The 21,318-nt window shown below is 39.1% G+C and overlaps 1 protein-coding gene across 1 annotated transcript in view; it reads left to right on the forward strand.

The window, feature by feature from the left end:
- The window catches only part of SHC3 (SHC adaptor protein 3), a 51,895-nt gene that overhangs the window by 20,443 nt on the left and 10,134 nt on the right, over positions 1-21,318 (forward strand). The window contains exons 3-6 of the mRNA XM_056514648.1: positions 7,812-7,875; positions 10,424-10,543; positions 13,659-13,712; positions 17,863-17,914. Of these exons, the coding sequence (XP_056370623.1) occupies positions 7,812-7,875; positions 10,424-10,543; positions 13,659-13,712; positions 17,863-17,914 (290 nt within the window). The remainder of the gene's footprint in view (positions 1-7,811; positions 7,876-10,423; positions 10,544-13,658; positions 13,713-17,862; positions 17,915-21,318) is intronic.

A 21,318-nucleotide genomic window follows, 5' to 3' on the forward strand; every position in this document is an offset into this window, starting at 1 on the left:
TGAATGACATCAGTTTACTGCATGCAGCATCATAAAGTCATGATGAGTAAAATATTATGTTGCCTGTTGTTTTAATAGCAATAGGTCAGAGGACTGAAATACCTCATATCAGCAGTGGACCCAAATCCAAACTCTGATCCTACATTAACTCTAGTGGGATGAACAGCTTGAAAAATATTCCTCTCCAAATTTGAGGCCTGAACTTTATTAATAAAATTATTAAACCAAATCCTTTTATGCAAATATCTTTGGAGGAGAGATTGTGGAAATCCAAATTTTACAGTTGTATTTGTGTCCAATGCTAAATCATATGAAGCAATTCAGTCGATGCACTGTTTCACTTGTATCTGTATTGTTTGCAGAAATTGCCAGCAAGCACCACTGAAAAAAAGGGTGGAAGACATTGAAAAGCAAGAATGTGTCTCCTGTGATTTTTGAAAGCAGATAGGTAATCTGTTACCTGCAGTGAATTTTTTATTCAGTGTCCTTCTTAACATGATGTCTTGCTTAAAGGTGAGTGTGTTTTATCTCTGCCCTCTCCCATGTGAACTCTGGGTGTAGGGTGGTGCTTAGGAGATGACAGAAAACATAGACTATTTGCAGTTGCAGGAAGAGGTGAGCACAGTTACTTCAGAGTCAAACTGTGGGGAGCATGAGGTGCTGGCTGCTGCTTGGTTCACCAGGGAGCAGGAGTCTCAAAAGTGGGTGGAGACATCTTTATAGTTCATACAGCATAACTCTGAGTGGGGCAATGACAGCTACAGTGCCTGATTGTTTGAGAATAATTTGCATTTGCTAGTTAAACTGTTATTAGCAAAGAAATGTGGTAGAATAAATAGGTTTTTGTATGCCTGAGTTTGAACTCTTTCCTTTTCAATGCAGTATTAGTGTGGAAATTGTTACCTAGTATTTGGATAATTTTACTAATGTATGCTAATGCAAAGCCAGAGTGAGACCAATTAATTGAGCTCCCCCAGTCTATGTGCCTTTGTAAGAAAACAAAGAGCCTCTTGGAGGATGGGGAAGGTGGAAAGTTGGAAGCCAAATAGTCAGAGAAGCAGTTATGGATATCACTCTATCCTGGATTTTCAGAAAGATGGTGACTCCACATGGGTCTTCAGAAGCAGTACCTGAAGCAGATTGGTCTTAACATGTTTTAAATGCAAATTGCAATTAAAAACTAACAGAAATCTGGAAACCAAGGCACTCTCTAGTTCTTCTAATAGCACCTGGCAGCTTGATTATGCAAAGAGTCGATGGCATAAGGAATTTGTGTGTTGTTCGCATGACCTGTCCAGTCACACCGGACAGTTCATCAACACTGAACTGTCCTTTTTGGCAAACACAGCCCAGATACTTATGAAGTGTCATCTGTGTTATACAGAGTTTTTGTAAGGTACCTCTCTCCAAAATCCTACTTTGGACATGAAGCCAGTTAGGCATTAGAGAAAAACAATTGTTAGACTAAAGGTTTTCAGTCTACATCTGTAAAGTTTCCTGTGTCAGTCTGCCTTTGAAAGATCTGCTAATATCTACTCTTTGAAAGAAAATGCTTTAGTAAATGACCTGAGGCTGGGCCCAGACTGGAGAATACTATGATCCTGATATAGCAACAGAAAACAGTTTTAATTTCTCTCTCCATTTCTCTGACCAGGACTACAATAAGTGGCTGAGTGGAAAAAAGCCTGAAGGTCATAAAATACATTAAAGGATTGAGCAACTTAGCAGATCTAAACCTTAAAGTACATATTTTTAGATGTTTTTGGTGTCACTGACTATATTCTTCACAGCTGGAGTCTGGTCTATAAGGAAGGTTTTGTAGCTGAACATTCAACACCAAGGTTTCATATACTCTTACTTTATGCTCATCAAAACTGTGTGTGCATACGAAGTTAAGAGATATATCTAAGCAGTGTGCCAGTGGAATAAACAAGTTTCACTCTACATTTCTTAAAATAAGACCACTGCTCAGAACTATTGTATTGGAAGAAATCACCAAGATCAGGTAGATTCCTCTGTTACTGATGAATGAAGCTGCTTGTTATAAAAGAAGGTACAAGTTGTTCAGAAATTGTCTCAAATATTCCTTTAAAAGATAGGTCATCTATAAATACCGAGAACAGAGCACTGAGCATACCAGTGGATGAAAAGTTTCTTTGCCAATAAAAGCAAAAGAGTCCTTTGAACGGCATTGGTTTCTCTTAGGAGATTAATGGCAGTCTTACACTGAAGATGCAGAAACATCTTCAGAATAACTACCATTAGGTGGATTGCATACTGCATATCAAATTACATGTGGTATTCTATGCCTAATATTTTGCCAAAGCCAACCACTTGAGTGTATAAAGTTTTTCAATAAGCAAAACATTAAGTTGGCCAGCTTCCTTTCGTTTTCTGCTTTTAGATTTTCTACGTGTGAGAGAACTCCATTTGAAGAAACAGAATGAAGAGCTTACAAAAAGAAAAAGAAGAGTTGTCATCATCTTGCTCTACAAGAGACATCATCAGCTTGTGTGACACATCTGCTTCATGTCACCTTATTCCACAAAAGTTTTCTTTCAGGCTTCCCGACAAGACAAGCTTCACTTCAGTCAGGATGGTGACAAATGGCATCACTTATCTCTGCACCAGATTCTGTGGGCGTTCCCCCTCAGGGGTGCTGCTGCATGGTACTCTGGATTTGTGGCAGTAGGTGCATCTTTGCCACAGAGTTAGCCTCCCCTTCCTTTCCATATCCTTGATTTGTTCTCCTTAGCTGCGTCTTCAGCCTTGCATCCTCCAGACATTGTCAGTCTGCTGTCGAATACTGGTTCAGAGGTTGTGAATGTCCCCTGTGCTACTTCAAACAGCCCATGCTCATTTTGCTTGTTTTGCAACTGAACAAAAAATATTTCAATTATTAAACAGACTTCTAAAAATGTATTTTTGGTCTCTGTTTTTTTGTTGGTTTTTGGGTTTTTTGTTTTTTTTTTTGTTGGTTTTTTTTTTTTTTTTTTTTTTAATTTTTTCAGAAGCGAGTTATTTTAAATTTAGTACAGACTTTATTTCTCCTCAGCAAATACTGGTACAATATTTGGTAATGATTAAAATTGACAGGAACTGTCAATTAGTACTGTTAAGAAATAACTGTGAACAGTTCTTCCATTCAGAAAGTTGGTCTTTTGATGTCTGTTTTTCAACCTGTGAAGTCCTAAGCTTTTGAGGTGGGGAGAAGTAAACTTGGGAACTACAGGACACTAGAATACCTTAACAAGAGAATATTAGTAGGTTTTAAATATTTTGATACAAAACATTTCAGAGTAAAATGTAGTCACATTTTCTCATCTTATTATTTGAGATGGTTTTACTTTTTTCAAATATGCTGAGAATATCTGCACTTTTTCTATGTGTATGCCATATCCCTGAAATATGAGTTCCAGAATTTTGGGGTTTAATCAATTAAATCATATTAATTAAGAGCAGGACCAGCACAATCAAAAAATAGAGAATATTTTCATGTGATGATGTTTCAGAGAGGAACACATCTGAGCTTTTTGAGTGGACTATTTTGTATAACAGAATAAAATATCACTAAAGCTATGAACGATACCAGGGCATTAGCCTTTTTAACAGAACTAAATGGCAATGTAAAATGTCCTTTTTTTCTGTCTCAGATGTCAAGCCTCTTTAAAGCAGTGTAGGTCAATCTCAGAATGCTGGTGATTTTTTACTGAATACACTCGAATGCTGAAATTATATTCAAAATACGCAACATGTTTTGTGCCAAGAAAATGACTCCACAGTATGACCATCTGCAAAGCAGAAAATACTGTTGGGCAGATTTGGAACTCAGCATGTAGTCTCTACTGCAGACAGCACAGTAACTAATTTTACAAGAGATTGGCAAAACTCTACAATGATTTTTAGCTGAGCCTAGCTAATGAAGCAGGATGTGGCTTAGAAAGGTGTAATGTGTGTCTATGTCAAATAATTTTCTTATTAGAAAGGAAGCAAATGTAGTCACAATCAGCTTTTCCAAAATGTGCAATATTTAGCCATGCAGATATGTACAGAACTTTTGTTTTTGCCTTCCTTAGGCAAGTGTTTCCATGTACAAGCCAGGTGATGGCACGCTCAGCCTAGTGGCAATACCTGTTCCTGGGCTTGATTTGTGGCTCAGGTGTTTGTGCCACTGAAACATTTGCAAATTTGATTTGCTGAAAAAAAAAAGGTTACGTCCTGCCTGGCAATGCAAGCTGAAAAGTTTTTAGGCCATCCTTTCCACATCACCAGCCTATCTGGCTATCTGTGCACAACTTCACCCACAAAATGATTCAGAATATTCTGGATAGAGGGATCGGAGTACTGTCATAGAATCACAGAATGGCTTGGGTTGGAAAGGACCTTAAAGACCATTCAGTTCCAATCCCCCTGCTATGGGCAGGGATACCAACCTGGACCAGGTTGGTCAGAGCCTCATCCAACCTGACCCTGAACACTTCCAGGGATGGGCCACCCACAGTTTCTCTGGAAAACCTGTTCCAGTGCCTCATCTTTCTCACAGTGGAGAATTTCTTCCTAACATCTTGTCTAAACCTACCCTTTCAGTTTGAAGTAATTCCTCCTCTTTTATCACTAAATGCCCTTGTAAAAAAGCCTCGCTTCACCTTTCTTGTAGGCTCCCTTCTGGTGCTGGAAGGCCATGTTAATTCACCCTAAAGCCTTCACTTCTCAAGGCTGAACAATCCCAATTCTCTCAGCCTCTCCTCATAGGAAAGGTGCTCCGTCCCTCTAATCATCTTGGTGGCCCTTGGATAAATGCATATCAGTGCAGTAACAGATGTTCAGTCGTCCTTTTTTTTCTTATTTTCTTCAAATACTGATTTTAGACTCCTTAACTCCCACGCAGGAAAAGTACTGTGCCTTCTGTTGCAGGCATGCAAAGAGTTGCTGCCAGGACATTCTGACCTTGATTACACAGAATTGCTCTATGAATATGTTTTCTGAAGTTCCCAGCATTTTCACTACTAGTATTGTTAGCTTGAACTCTGCAGTTGCTTGAATACATTCGGTATTCACAGAAGTTCAAAACCCAAAGACTCCTAGTCTTCCCACAGCCTTTGGGAACGCTGAGTTCTATAAAACCGAGATATTTTACCAAAAGGAAGATAGATAGCTGGAAATTGTATAGTGATTTTTTTACTGAGTGAGAGGATGTGTAGCCCAGGTTTTCAAGCTTTTTTTTTTTTTAAAGTTTTCTCAGGGTGTGCAAGGAGTAGTCAAGGCTGCCTTAAGCCTTGCCCTGGGCTTCAGCCTTTTCAGCTAGTTCCATCTCCTATGCTCAAGTGACAGTTTTGATCAACAAGGTCCTTGAGTGAGATGAATCTATGGAGTAACACACTTAAAGTCTGGTTATCAGGAGCTGACAGATAAGAGAGGTAGTAGCAAAACTGTTACAAGAGCCAACCCTGCACTAGAAAAATAGTAAGATTGCACATATTTTTTGTTGAGTGCAGTCTGAAAATCCCCTTGTCTTTCTCTAAGTTCCATGCTGCCACTAGAAAGAGATGATGGGGGCAAATAGGAAGAGAAAGGAAATTATAAGACTAATTTATCCCTCAAGCACATATCTGAGAAATCCAAGTCATTTCTGTGAGAAGGAAAACCTACAAGGTATCTCAATGCACCAGTTGGACCACTGGAAGAGACAACGAGGTGACAAGTGTTGATGATGTCTCTGTGAGAGCAACTTACAGCCAAGATGCCTAGGAAACTAAGACATACCTGATAAAGCAAGAGGCATAGGTCTGAAAGACTGAAGTGGGCTGGAGACTGCCACTGGCCTGTACTTCCCATTATATCACCTCCAAAGGATTTGCTTCAGCAGAAGAAAGAGATGGGAAACCACAAGTTTTACCTTAGTAGCCAGAGAGGATGACTCTGTGAAAGATGATGTCTGTTTGTTTTTCTTGAGTCAGAGAAAAGCATTTTTGGTGAATTTTTCTCTCGAGAGGCGTGCTATTTACTTTTCCCCGGTTACATTTTCAGGAGTAACCCTTGTCTCAGTGTCATGGTGCTCACGGTGTGATGCTTGCTGTGCTTTATTTCTAAGATGCATCGGACATGTTCATTTAAACCAACTGCTTTATACTTGCTCTGTGAGAAAATCTAGTAATTACTTTAACTAAAACACTCTTTTTTTGAGTAAAAAAAACATTGTGGTAAAGGTGGGAATTAAATACAGGTGCTGAACCATGAAATGGGGTGGTGTTGTAGCTGTAATGATCTGAGCACACATGCAAGGCAGGGTTTGTAGTAAGAGGCAATTTTACTAAAAAACAGATGTAGGTAGGGGGGAAAAAGTCATAAGGCAAGTTACAGAACAATCAACGTCTCCTCTAGACCTGAAGAAAAGATAGTATGCTTGAAAGATTTTTTAAGCATCTCTTGCTATAAATCTCACACTTCTTCAGAATGGCAGGGCTGTAAAACCTACTCTGAGGTGTGCTTCATTACTACCACCACCCATCTCCCCAAACCAATAAAATGTGATTCTTCCAGGTGATTCAAACTTTGGATTGGGTCCAAGCTAAAAGTGCACAAGGCATAACTATATAGCAATAACTGATTGCCACCTGATATAATCTGCCACATTTATTGAGCCATTATAAGTTGAATGCTGGTGCAAGTGTATGACATTGTCCTCCTGACTCACTTGTTGATCCTGTGTGTGGTTGATATCTACAGATATGACATAAAGTTAATGTCATTTATATCTTTATCCAGATGATATTTCAAGGTTTTGACTATTTTGACTGTTCTTTAGCTTGTAGTTCATTGTTTCCCATTCTGTTGTTTTCTGGTTTGGTTTTTTTGGTTGGTTGGTTTGGTTTTGAGTTTTGGGGGGTTTTGCATTAAAAATATGTGTTATTTGCATGGTTTTGATTCTAAATATAATGTGCTGTTAGTTTCAATTCATATTAAAAATAGTTAAACAAGGTTTGGAGTCACCTTTTCTTCTTGTGAAACCATTCTATTGTGCAATGGGAAAAGGCTATGAATGCCTTATACCTATTGGTCAGAGAGAAGGTCTGTGTATTTACAGGAAAAAATTCTGAACACTGACCAGGTTGACCATTCAGATAATGTTGCTAAATACTGAAAGGAATTGTAAGTTTTGTTTGGAGCAATATGATTTCAAGAGTTTATGTGGTGTACAATTACTCTTCTATGAAAGGATATAGCATCAAATTAGTTTTTGATATATATTCTTTCAGTCAACCTGTGTGCTATGGAAAGAATGAAGCAACGTTAAAAAACTGAAGGAAAATATTGATGGCAATAATTTTCCCTATAATATAAACATAAGGCCACTAATAAACTACTCAGACTGTATTGAACTAGTATGAATTAAAATGTTGTACATCTCATGTACTGTGTAGAACAAATGTATTACCAAGAATACCTTAGGGTTCTGATACTATCTAAAGCCTGGTGGTTTTGCTCGGACTGGAAAATGCTTAGTATAGTAGTAAGTAAAGTGATGCTTTCTAACTCTCATATTAAAAGAAACTTTTTTATTTTTAAATAAAAGGTGTGAAGCAATGTACACAAGTGGATACTCTTAAGGGCAATATTCTAATTTACAATGAGAAAAGATCTTTCTAGTAGTGTGAGGAAACATTTTCTTTTTTAGAGGAAAGCTAAGTGACCCACTAACTATCTTCACTTGTGAACAGAAATACAGTTGAAACTTTTTGTTCCAGTGATTTCAAGCATAATGAAGAAACCCACACATTCTTTTGCCATAAAGCTTTTTTCTGTCTCTTCAGGGAAGCAATCAGTCGTGTTTGTGAAGCCATGCCTGGTGCCAAAAGAGCCTTCAAGAAACGAAAGGTATTTTTTTTCTTGTAGTGCAGTTGGCTGTATTTTCTCTGTTCAGCACAATGGAGACCAGGCACAGCAGGCAGGTGACTTTAAAGCAGCTTTGAGAATTGCAGATGATTGATCATTTAAAGTATTGGCTGCTTTTACTCACTGTATGTTGTTGCTTGCCCGTTTGGTCAGGATCTGCTTTTGTAGGCATCTGGAAACATAAATACATCTAGGATGAAGATTGTGACTTTATGTTCCTTCCATGGAAACCTCCTCCTTTTACTTTCTTTCTTTCTTTTGTAGATTACAGGTGGAAGATTTAAAACCAAAAAATGGGATGTCTTTTCATAAAATAATGAGTAAATTATGAAAGTAGGTTCTGGAAGATACAGCAGAAGCCCAAAACATATATAGTTTTGAAAGTGACTAGATTTGTTATTGAAGGATAGATCTACTGATGGCATTTAATGAGTTTGGTAATCACTGATTTGTGGAAATGGAAAGAGAATATGAAGTGATCCTTTGCTCCCTATGCTCTTTCCATAAACACCTGTGGCTGATGCTCAGTGCCCAGCACTGATGGTGAGTCCAGTGTGTACCTGACATCGTCATTACCATGCTTTTATTTTTATTTGTGTGCTGGGAGTTAAAGTCCCTCTCAGAGAGGGACAGGAGGAAGCCTTGGCTCAGCTTCTGCACTGATGGCTCCCAAATGTCTCTTTCAGGGGACTCCTAGCAAAGCTGGGATGTAATGCTATTTCTAAGGGAAGAGGCATGGAAAATAGTTAATTATAGCCCTTGTGTATGTTCTTGGGCACAGAAGGAGAATGGGCAGGTGAAGGAAAAGGTCTGCCACGCAATGAAATGCCACTTGTTTGCAATGGAGAATCATATCCTGGAAAAATCAGTCATATGTGACATGTGTCACAGTGTAGTTGGAAATTATTTTAGAAATTAGGACTATGGTTTCACCTCCACCAAATTTCTTGGTTGCCCAGCTTTTCATTTTAAATCTGAAAGTAAAGATGAAAGTATCTTTCTTCTCGAAAAGAAAAATGACACAAAATGTAATTGAAAAAGTAGGTTAAACAGAGTTCCAAGTGCCTAGTGAGACACCTTGCTGTAGTACAGGTTTTGGAAGTAATGTTGCTTATCTGTTATTGAAAAGAGCAACAAAATTTCAGATAAATGTTAAAGACGTGTTTTTTGCTGGTCTGTACATTGATCATATTTCTGCCACTAGTGGCAAGGTGACATGTAATTCCAGAGGCCAAATTTTCACACTTTACCTACACTGTGAGTAGGTAATCCTTAGGAATGACCCAGGAATCATGAAGGATTAAGAAAGAAGAGATACATGAATATTCAAAGGAGTTTGTTCAAAAGAGAAGTTAATGAAGTACTAGCTCTGTAACATGTTGAAATAGTGCAGCACTGGTAAGCAGGAGCAGTATGTACACAGTTAAATAGAAGGAAAAATTGAATGTATGCAAAGTTCCAGGACTACAGGAGCTCAAGTGTGTCCATCCTACTAGGAACAAAACTATCCAAGCTTGCAGGCAGTTTAGGACAAATGCAAACGTAGTGGCAGAAGAACACTGTCTCCAGTAATTTTGCTTTTATATTCTAATATAAAATTAGAACCAGCATGAATATTCACCAGTGCAACTAGAGCAAGTTAGAGGACTTGGTCTGCTACTGCTGGGCAGCATGATTTTTTTCAGGCTGTGGTTACTTGAATAAGGCTGCTCTCATGCAGCTGTGTGGTTCCCCATAGCTGTCAAAGGTGAGAAGTTTGTGAATTTTCTTCGACAGCATAACTTCTATTGCTACAAAGCCTCCTAAGAGCTGGTGAAATGCCGATAAAAGTTATCAATAGTATTACATCTACTACATTCTTAGACTTACTCTCTGACAATTCTTAGATACATGTTTTACCCCAGCATAAAGAGGTTTTATTTCTCTACATCTGGCTTTTACCTACTCTGAAGTCCACAAGTAAAGTCATATAATGGTTTGGGTTGGAAGGGACCTCTGGAGATCACCTAGTCCATAACATTATGTATCCCATTTTGTGAGCATTCCATCGGTATCACTGAAGTCCCATTTTACATGTGGCAAGGGGGTAGAACAGTCAGTAGATCTAGAGCAAACAAGAGGTTTCAATTCGAGAGTGGAAGCTATATTTATATATTACAAGAACACTGTCATTTTAAGACACTGACTGAAAGCATTGATCTTAATCTACTTACTTGGTCCTTTAGTGAAGATAAAATTGTGCTGTCTCACAAAACCCCTAGTTTTCTTGACCAAGAGTAGATGAAGAACTGTTTGGATAGTTCTTGCTATCATTATTATTAATAGTAGAAGTAGTTGTAGTAGTAGTAGTAGTAGTAGTAGTATAAATAAGAAATAATTTCTGGAGGAAAACAGCTGTTGCAATTAAATGATCTTTGGGAAACCATAAGCGTTTTAGAAGCCTTTAAGATCATCACTAACCCTGCGTATAGTGAAGGTCATTTAAAAAAATCAGAGAACAAAAATCTGCTTTTTCCCCCCCTCCTCACAGCCACCAAGCAAAGTTCTTTCTAGCATCTTGGGAAAGAGCAATCTTCAGTTTGCAGGAACGAGCATAATGTTGAATATCTCCACCAGCAGCTTAAATCTAATGAATCCAGATACAAAACAGGTGAGTGTAACTTCTGTATTAATTTGTGAGGCTTTTGATGAACAGCCAGCTGCACAATTATTTGCTGTCTGCCAAATACTCAGTTGCTCAAAGTTATTATTCCTCAATAATGTCATAAAATGAATGAACCCAAAATATAATCATAGTGGAAGTCAGCTTATTTCACTATTCAAACAACTTTGATGAATTATTCTCCTCTTGCCATATTTCAGGTAGATCAGTTTTGCTCTTAAAAGACCTATGATGTGAAATATAATTCTCTGGTTGTGAGAGTTCTTATTGAATAAAATTACTAACTTTCAGAGTGGTCAAACAGATGTGCTTGGAGCAACAACTAAAATACTGAATGTACAGCCCCAATTTTATTGTTTTCTTCCCATTTAAAGGACAAACTGTTCCCAGGGTTGCTGCTAAAAATACAGCCTCAGGGATTTTGCAGTGCAGTGAAAGGCCAATCTTTTAGAGAGACAAGGCAGCCTTTTAAAAGTAGCTCATTTCTTCTTCTTCACTGTGCAGAAGGTACAGACAGACTTTGGGGAATCACTGCAGTGGTTTGTGAATGATGTATGAGACGAGAAAAATCCTTGCTCAGGGTATATATAAAGAGGAACCAGACAGACATGCGTAGTCACTGCTGTGCTATTTGCTGTGAACCACATATTGCGTTAGGGCGTGCAACTTTCTGCCCAGATACAGACAGAGAGGGAGAAAAGTAAAATTCCTAGTGTCCTTTGGGGCCTCAGGGTTAAAAAATAAGAAAGAATGTGTACTCTGTCTATTAAAAAGCTTGCTGATCGTTACCGTGTTTTCATTGGTGAATCTTCACTCTCATCCTTATTTAGAGAACATCAGGGTCCTCTGCAGGGAGTACTGAGACTGTGGGCACAGTGCTGTCTCTGGCTGCAGCAGTCTGTAGCCTGACTGCTGACTATAGAAGCAGTGGTTTTCATAAGGACAGTTACCCCCACTGGAAGCAGAAGAACTTGATGTTAATTAGCTCTGCTAAGGAAGTGCCAAACCCTGAAAGTTAGCTTGTCATCAGCCAATGCTGGGGCAGAAATGTAGTTAAACTCATTAATTTCAGGAAAGACTCATCCCCCACGTTTTGCCTTTTCTCTGAATTGACAAAACGATTCACCTGTCTCTCATATCATTCTTTTCGAGGTAGATTCTTCTGGGTGCTGCAGGCCTGGGAATCGTCTGGTTTCTCAGAGATCCCTAGTCTGGCTGTGGCCTCCCCAGTTTCCTGCTTTTGCCAAGGATTTGATTTGCAGATAAGCATGGCCCAGCAGCTTTGCCCTTTGAAACCCCACAAAGGAGGATAGCCATGAACTTCTGTAATAGCCTCTTTTTCCTGGCAGATCTGGAAGGAAAGAAAAGAAAAGACAAAACAGAGTGGTTGGCCCTTGTGGTAGAAGGAAAGCAATGGCATGTCCTCCTGAACAGTGGTTCTGAGAACATATTTAGCAGGGATGAGTGGGAAATGATTTTGTTTTGCTTATTTCTTTAAAATAAAGATTGGTGTAGATTGAAAGATTTCCAAACTATTCGCCAACATTAGCGAATTGTTTTATTTTAAGCAATGCAAGGCAATGATAGTTTACTGTGTCTGTTTTCAATATTTTGGTATTGGTGGAGGTGAGGTGGGAATACCTCTACCTCAAACTAAATTAGCTGTGGAATTCAAAAAATGCCTGACTTGAACTAATGATTTCAAGCATTTTCAGCTTCCTTAAAATTTGGAAAATATTAGTTTAGTGACAATCTGAAATAATATTTCTTTTATGTGCTGAAAAAAAAGATTAGGTTATTTGCACAAGTCAAATAGTGATAGTAAGAAATTGTGAAACAGAACTTCACTAGTTGAGTTCTATTGTTAGGATATTCTACATTCAATATGTATTCTATGTACTATATATTCTATTGTTACTTCTAAAAGGGGAAAAAGGGAAGGAAATCCTTACTGCTGAGTAACAGAACACTAATTTACCAGTGTACACTTAAAAACTAACCACATCTTTGGAGGCTCTTGTGGAACAAGCAGGGCTATTGAAAATGAAGTGCCCTTTACATAAAAGAGACACTACAAATAGTAGTCACCTCTCTCTACTTAGTGAAGCAGCAAGATCCAGAGAAAGTCCTGCCAGGCTTTTTTCTTTCTAAAGAAGGTAATTGATAGTTCAAGTCTTTAAGAAGAAGGTTAGGAAAAACAGCTTGGAGAATATTTTTCTAGCCTATTTTTTTTTCCCAGAATGTTTTCTTGTATGTGGTTCCCTCTCAAAAGTGAAGAATCAAGATCCTAATTCTATTGTCAGATTCTCTGAGGCACTAAACAGGGGCCTGTCCCATCCAGGATGAATTCCTTGGTATGGCTTCTGTGACTCAAATCTAAAGTGAATATTTCTTTCAAATGACCTTTTCTTTCTTGGTAGTTACATTATTTCAATATTAAAAGATATATTAAAGTTAATTCTCAGAATAGCAGAGATGTCCCGCTTTTATTAGAGGTTCAGGACAAATTGTCTCTTCATATTAGTTCAAACTGTACATAAGCAATTTGAATTTCAAATGCCCTGGAGTGTGCCTATGAATTTGTGTGCTACACTACAGCTAGATTCAAAATTCTGTTTGCATATTGTAAACATGTTGATGTTTGAAACATAAAACGACCAGTAGGTGCTGTATGCAATGTTAGGAACCTTAGCTGGTGTACAGGTTGGCATGGTTTCATTGATTTCACCAGAGTGGCATCAACAGAAAAATGGTTTGATGAATAGGACGTTTTGTTCCATTCATCATTATCTGTAATAAAGAAGGTGAGTTTTAGCAGATTAAAATTTCTCTAAAGACAGTCTCAGACAGGTCTGTATGATTTACTGGAGTTCTGAGTACATTTAGCAATCTTGCAGTGTCCTGATACATTTTAAAGAACATCAGAAGAGATACATTCATCCCTAAGTTTGTTTGTATTATCATGCTATGCTTTGAAGTCCTTGTATGTAATTTTGATCTTGATTTTGGAATTTCACCAGCATACGAGTGAAAAAAAAGAAATCAAAATTGCAAACTGTAAGAAACCCATCTGACTCACCCTTGTTCTTTCTGATCCACACAGATCATAGCAAATCACCATATGCAATCTATCTCCTTTGCGTCTGGAGGTGATCCGGTAAGCATTTCTCTAAAGCCTTCTCCCCCACAGACACTGCTTTATGAGGACCCTGTGACAAAGTTTGAGGCATACCTTACCTAAAGAAAAATACAACCACAGGAGCTCCTGTTTCTTCTTTCATAATTTTTTCTTGATTGTTGCCATCAAGCACTCTTTGGGGGGAATAGCTGACAAGCATTCATAGCATTCATAAGCAATCATATAGTAACCATTCATTCATAATATTCATATATAACTGATAAGCAGGGCTTTTTTTCTTCAGGGTAATGCAGAACAGTGATATGGGCATAGTATGGATTTTTATCCTGTTTTCTCTCTTGCACTTGCTACAGTAATAGAACATGTTGCAGCTATATTTATAGTATATATAGTATTTATAGTAATGCATGCTTTTCTTTTTTTTTTTTTTTTTCTTCTCAACTGTGTGCATTGAGAAGACTGCTAAATTCTGCCTGCAGGTATATTTGCTACAGTCATGCAGCTGGAAGACAGGCTTTCAGGAAAAGCACAGATCTTTCTTTTCTGTTTTGCAAAGCTTTTAGATACACCTACAAATTTTATTCATTTATATCAAAGGGAAGATTCCTGCTCATTGTGCTTTTCCGTATTTTTATAGGCTATTCATCCAAAGGTATACTAATAATGGGAAGCAAGGGGAAAAATATAAATTAGTGTCAGTGCTCACCTTTTACCTTAGAGGTTTGAAAGCTTTTAAAGTTAGATTAATTGAATGAGTACCTTTTTTTATCCATCATGTGATTATCTGGCATATGTCAGTCATGTACTACAGTTAAGGCAATTTCTAGCCTGCTTTGTGAGTTAATTCTCTCAGTTCAGCTCTCTTAAGGTGAAGAAGCTTGCTGCTTTCTCTGTTCCTTTTGCTATTATCAGAAAACATAAAGGCAAATTTCAGTCTTAGTATAGCTTTGCTGAGCTCAGTACAATTACAGAAGGGAAAAGGACAAAATATCACAATAATTTCGGGAACAAAAAATGGATCAACAGCAGCTTTGAAACACAACAGATTGCAATGGATGCTGTAAATGAACAATTCCTGAAGTGGGCAGAGGAGTGATTAGCACAGTTCCCTGCCTCCGTAAGAAGATTCTTTGCTGCCCATCTGCCATCCCAAATGGTAGGTCCTGGAAACACCATTTCACACTGCCCACTGATGAAATGATTTACCAGGAAAGAGGAGAGGAACAGCAGTAGAGTTCTGGATTTGGAGTAAAGCAAGCTTTTCCAAATGTTTTAGAGAGAGAAAAATCTCTCTACTGAATCAGTGGTCTACCAAAGAAATAAAATTGCATGGTGCAAGGGAGCCTGCAAGGTACAGTGAAATTACTAATTTGTGTTCCCAGTAAGACTACTGCATGAATTCATTCTGGTGTTGGGAGAAGGAAAGTAGTATGAGTATCTAATATTTTTCTACAAGCTTATCTCTGGTCTAGTAAGGAACAACTTTAAACCAAAATCTTGTACAAAAAGCAGCTAGTTCCTTTGTCCTGGGTGCACATAGAAGATGACAAAATGCAAGGATGTGATTTAGCTCACAGCTTTATTAACTCATCTAGGAGCCATCTAGATGTAACTTTCATCAATCCTTAATGATTTCCACTTGGTAGTGGACTGCAACCACCAAACTGCATATCCCAACCACACAGCTGACCTCCAGACCATAAATTTATCTCCTTATAGAAATTTTAATTTATCTCCTTATATGAGTTTTAAACTGGATGGAGAAAACCCATAGTGACCTCGGAAGCTAGATCTGTGCCCATCTTTCTTCAGGAAGTAATTACCTTATTTTGAAGTTTCTTTGAGGTTTGGTTTATTAGGAGGTAAGCTTACTCTTACTTCTCTACACCATCAACCTTTCTGCTCTGGATATCTGCCTCCCAGCAACTAGCTTTACAACCTTCCTCTGACTCCCTCACCATTAATTATATTATTCAAAATATAACCCCTGGAAAACTGTTCCACAGTCCTGGAGAAGGGTTTGAATACCACATATACTTTTGCAATGAGTCGGTTTCTGGCTGTGTCAGTATATGGGAGCTTAAAAATCTCCCTACCAAATCCTTTTACACACCATTTCAGAACCATTTTTATTTCACTCCCAAGGCTGTGTTCCCAATCCACTTTAGCTCTCTTCAGCCCCTCCTATGAGACACTAAACAATTTTTCTCCACAGTAATTTCAGGTGGCTGTTTCCAGGCTGCCAGACAAGACATCTGTTTTTGGAGATACTTGCTGAAATTTTGGAGAGGAGAAACTAATAAAGTCTAAGATGCAGGTCTCTCAGAGGTCCCTGAAGGCAATAGTTTTTTGGTTTCAGCAATGCCTCCAAATTTTAATACCACAATGCAATGTCTTTAGGCTGAAAATTTTAGCTCATTCATGCTGGTTTTCAGTCCTTGAGTGTCAAGGATCATTTTGTTGCGTCAGCCAATTCCTGTATAGTTTTTGGATGGGGGTCTTATAACTTAGCCACACTGAAATGTGCCCACCTTAGGTCCTGAATGGTTTGTCATAGTCAGCTTGAATCTCAGAGCTTTAAATGAAATAAGTAGGTGTTTTCAGACTGTCACACCCACTCTAGCTTTGAGATAGATCTATGATTTACTCAGGCATAAATGTATCCATTAGCTATGCCTGAAGTAGTAAATAAATTGATCTGTGGCCCATTTTCTAGTCTTTCTGGCCCTGAAATAAATAACATAGTGCAATTTGCACCCACACATTCACTCTCTTCCCTTGTAGTGGTCTCTTGGGATCAATGCCAAGCATGTGCTGAGTTTCAGGGCATGCTGCAAGAAACCAGGACAGTGAGACAAGAGCTCTGTATTATTTGCTACTACAGACATAGTCACCTTTGTTTTCCCTTACTTGTTGATATGCATCCTTATTTCCACTGTAGTCACTGCCCAGATACTGTGCCAGAGGATGTGTAAGAAATTATGAGACAAAATGGTAGGGCTATGCTTTTTTAAAAGACCAGCCTTATTGCTGCTGTGTCTGAGTGCCTTCCAACGATGCATTAAGTGACATGGTTACACATCTGTCGCCAGAAACCATAACTGTTCTTCTTCATTTCCCTTGCTTTCTCCTTAGGGAGGAAATTGTATGGACATTCAGAACAGTGATTTGTTTCGGGTGGCTGGTGGTGGTGTGTGCGCTTGACTAGAAAAAGCTGTGCTGAAGAAGTCTATCTTTTAGCTGAAGATTGATATTTATTGTGACATTAGATCTTGGTGTAACAGGCAATGATCTTGGATCAGTCACCTGAAAAGGCTTTGGGTAGATTTACGCAGGCATATATAATGTATCCAGAATATCCCTTGGGTTTAGCTATATCTGACTAGCCAGGCATGTCAGGAAACACCAGATCTAACCAGGGCTTCCTGATTGCATCAAGGCAATATGGCATTTTCCAGATATATCAGCAGGCCTGAGAGTTTCCCAGAAACCCAGGCCTTTCTGTTTCATCCACATAATTATAGAAGTCTGCACAACTTATGCTCAGGAACATAGGGGTGGCAGCAGAGGAAGAAAAAAAAACAAAACCGAAGATGTCTGTGTGTTCTTGCCAGAAAATCCACCAGGCATGTGGCAAGGGCTGGGGAGGGCGTCCAGGGATACTGCTTGTCAGAGCCAAGCAGGGGCTGAGCACCTCTGTGCCATATGGCACTGCAGTCAGTAAAGTGAGCACCTGCTTGTCACACATGAATAAATGCCATTGCTCAGTATTTTTGAGGAGCAGCGCTGTTACTCCCACTCTTTCTGCCACGGAACCAGATGATTATTCATCTTATGAACCAAAATCTCTCGGTAGTTTGAAGATAGGAACTTGTAATTCTACTCCCTCCTAAATGAGGCCTGGGCCAAATCCTACTGAGTTTGTTTAATTGATGGAAGAGATTTTAAAATTCTGCTGGATTTTACATTCTCTAAAAAGGAAAGTGGTACAATTAGTATCAAAACCCACAAACTTTTATATGAGGTTTAAGCACCATGCATCTGTAGAGCAAAATATGTCATTGGGGCTCTGCCCACAGGACTGTATGTACTCTGGACTGTGATGTTTTGCTGTAATCAGTACAAATATGTTTTTGCATTCATTGTAGATTTCTTAATTTTTTGACAGGATACTTCAGACTATATTGCATATGTAGCTAAGGATCCTGTTAATCGTAGAGGTAAGTTTGAAATATCTATTTGATGTCTATTTTTCCTTTAAGAAACAGTAATTATTCATGGCTTAGGTCAGATTTCACCCCCCCACCTTTATATTTCCTACCCTGAAAAAAATAAATGTAGAATCAAAGGATTGCCTTTGACAGAGGCATGGAAAGTTTGTGTAGCAATAAGAAGCAGCAGTTTGTTTCTCAAGCTTGGAATAAACAGGTCTTGCCGCTAGTTCATACCCAAATATCTTTTTGATTCTCTTCATCTCTTAAATCAAACACTTGCCTTACTTGGCTGTGTGAGCTTCTAGGCACCAGCCAATTTCTACCTACACCCAACTACTGTGTAAGAACTAAGCAGTCTTCTGATAAAGTCATCTGATGAGGCAGCTGAATCTGTTAGGTCTTCCCAGTACAAGCCTAACTCTTTTTGACAGAATCAAATTCTTTATCAAATAGCTAGCTTTTGAGCCAGCTTGCTGAAATTCTCTTTCTCAGTGAAGTTTTACTCAAGGTTGTACTGCTTTAGTAACAATCTGTCAGGGAGAGGGACCTACTGGTTGATTGTGTTCAGTAGGTTTTAGTGCAACATGCAAAGAATTTTGCAATGTACCTGAGAATCTATTTACTATTCATAGATCATAGAGAGAGAAGAGCAGATTAACCCAATAAACAAACAAACAAACAAACAAACAAACAAACAAATAAATAATAGGAAATTAAGTACTTCCAACAGGATTTCTGGAGAATTCAGGCACTTTAACTCCAAAATGCCAATCCTGCAAACCCTCAGCTGCCCACCTTACCGTTGGCACAATCAATCAGGTAGCTTCCATATGGAGCCATCTTTAATGATACCTGAAGAATCTGCTGTGTCCATGTGTAGAGATGTCCAGGCTTGAGAGTATTCGTTCATAAATAATACCTGGACTAAGCATACTAATATGCTGAACATAAGTGAAATACCTACAAAACTTAAAGGGAGAGGGAGGTAGGGAATAGTCCAGTTCTTTGCAATGCTTGTGACATTACAACATCATGTGTCCCCTGTTGTAGAGGCTCCAGTGCCAGACCATGGAATCCACAGTGCAGAGCTGTTCTCCAGCCCACCTGCTTTAGCAGTATCCTTCTGCTAAATCCAAGACTGATTTAGTTGCTCTGAGAGATCTCAGTCAATGTAGGGGCTAGCACTGTGGATCAGATATTTGCTCTGTAGGGTTTGGAGAAGCCCTGTGCTCTGTTTTCTGTCCCCATGGGTGGATTTTGTACACCCTGTTCCTTCTGCACTCAATTCTTCCTGTACTGTGTTCCTTCTATCTTACATTGAATGTGCTTATCCTAAGCTTCCTGTGACTTTGAGCTAGGCTATCCTAGACAGAGGAGTCATCTGAGCACCTGATATCGTTGTCTTCCTTTGGTGTATTCAGGTGAAGTAATTTAGATTTCTTTAGGAAAACATTGACAGATTGTAGCACTCCAGCTGCAGTGCACATCCTCCATCCTTCAGAAAATTTCTGTACTTTCTTCCTTCATCTTCCTGCAGTTGTTTTAAAAAGGTATGTGATACCTGCATAACAGAGGCTGCCACTATAGCAGAGAATGCACCTTCCTATTTTTCCTGCTCTTGTCCTCTTTGTAGGCTGGTTCCTCCTAAGCCCTTTCTGCTGCAGTGAAACACTGTTGCCTCATGTGAAATTCTTTCACACTGTGATCTTTAAGCCTTCAGCACTATAGCTTTCCCACAGGTGCTTTCCCACTTGTGTGTATACATCAGTGGTTTGCAGATCAGTCTTTGTATGCCACCTGTATTAAAACACATTCTTTAAAAGGATGTAATTTACCAAGGGACCTGAATTGCCCTCTTTCACTTGGTGTTCTGTCATTCTTTGTGTTATCTGTAAATTACTTTAAAAGGGAATTTGTCTTTACATCTGCATCTAGTGAAAATGTTACTGCTGCGGTTAGTGACGCTACCCTACCACCAATGCTGTAGTATAGCTTACATGTTAGACTCATTTCTTCCCAAGAATGGAAAAGCTGTCTTCGTGCTTTGCATTCTGGATCTAGCAAGCTAAAGGCTGTCTATTTTCTGCTGTAACATTCACAAGAAATCATCTCTGTGTGAGCCAAACCTTCTCATCCTTTTACAAGAAGCATATCTCCTACCTGCTGAAAGTCCATTCACGTATCCAAGGAAACAGGTTACTCATTATGTCACCTACTGAAACTACTTAATGACTCATGCCTCATTTCAGCTCCAGAAAGGTTTAGCAGTGAGCGATGTCGCCTCTTTAAATTTGCACTTTAGTTATAGAGTGCAAACATTTTAGCTTTGTTTGGCCTAACCACTTTTGGTCCACATTTTCAGAGTGCACCTGTGCACCTTCCACGGGGGCTGATTGTTCAAAGCCAACAGCAGTGTTGCAGAGGGTGTAAAAATACAAACACTTCACTGCTAGTCAGGGATGTCTACCCATCTTTAGACAGATGGGGGTCCTGGGTTTGTCTGCTGAATCCACTTTCAACATGCAGCTGGGGGCATTTTCCCTGGACGAGACATTTCAGCTTGCTGGTTGGCATAGCAGATGCTCTAAGGTAAGAAGAGACCACTGTATCTGTTTGGCACTGTGACCGATGCCATCTCATGCTGAATGAGATCCTGCTGCTGCTGTTGCTGCTGGGGAGGAGACAGCAGACATTCCCTACTTGCACAGCTGCAGGTTCCTTAGCCCTTTATTCTGGCCTCTTCAGAAGCCTAACCAATATTTCAGCCTCTGAAAAAATAATATCTAAACCTACCTAGTCTCCCTGTATTACTCTGACTAAATGTCATGGTCAACCCTTATTTGTAGGACACTGGCATCCAATGCACTTGGTTCCAGTGATTTGGACACTGGGCATGTATTAAAATGCAGTTTTTCAGCTGAAGTGTTTATATTCAGGTTATTAAAGTAGTCAGGGGTTCTGGCAAGCCCTGTTGCTGACACAACAAATCACTGACTTTGAACAAGAGCCCACTTTCCTCTGGCAGTACTTGGGAAAGAACCAGTTTGAAATCCAATGCAGGCTATAGTCAGTAGACAATATGCTTGTCCTACTCTGAGTATGGAAAAATAACTCACCTGGGCTTCTCTGGATATGACTGAGATGTTGTTCATTGAGATCTTTGGCTTCCACCTCTTAGCACCATCTGTAGTCCTGCAATGTTCAGTTCACAAGTTCACCTCTTTGTGTTTTCGCATATGATGGACCTCCAAACCATTCTCTGATTTAAAACGAGGACAGATTTGGCTGCTCAGACGGCTTATAAAGGTTTCTCAGCCATCTGTAGGAAGAGAACTTTTGTTGCTGTCTCCCCCTCTACTGCCTCTGTTGCAGAGGATTCAGAGAGGTTGCACATAGGGAAATGCTAGAGT

Source organism: Oenanthe melanoleuca, chromosome Z (assembly GCF_029582105.1).
Source record: "Oenanthe melanoleuca isolate GR-GAL-2019-014 chromosome Z, OMel1.0, whole genome shotgun sequence".
Classification (NCBI taxonomy): domain Eukaryota; kingdom Metazoa; phylum Chordata; class Aves; order Passeriformes; family Muscicapidae; genus Oenanthe; species Oenanthe melanoleuca.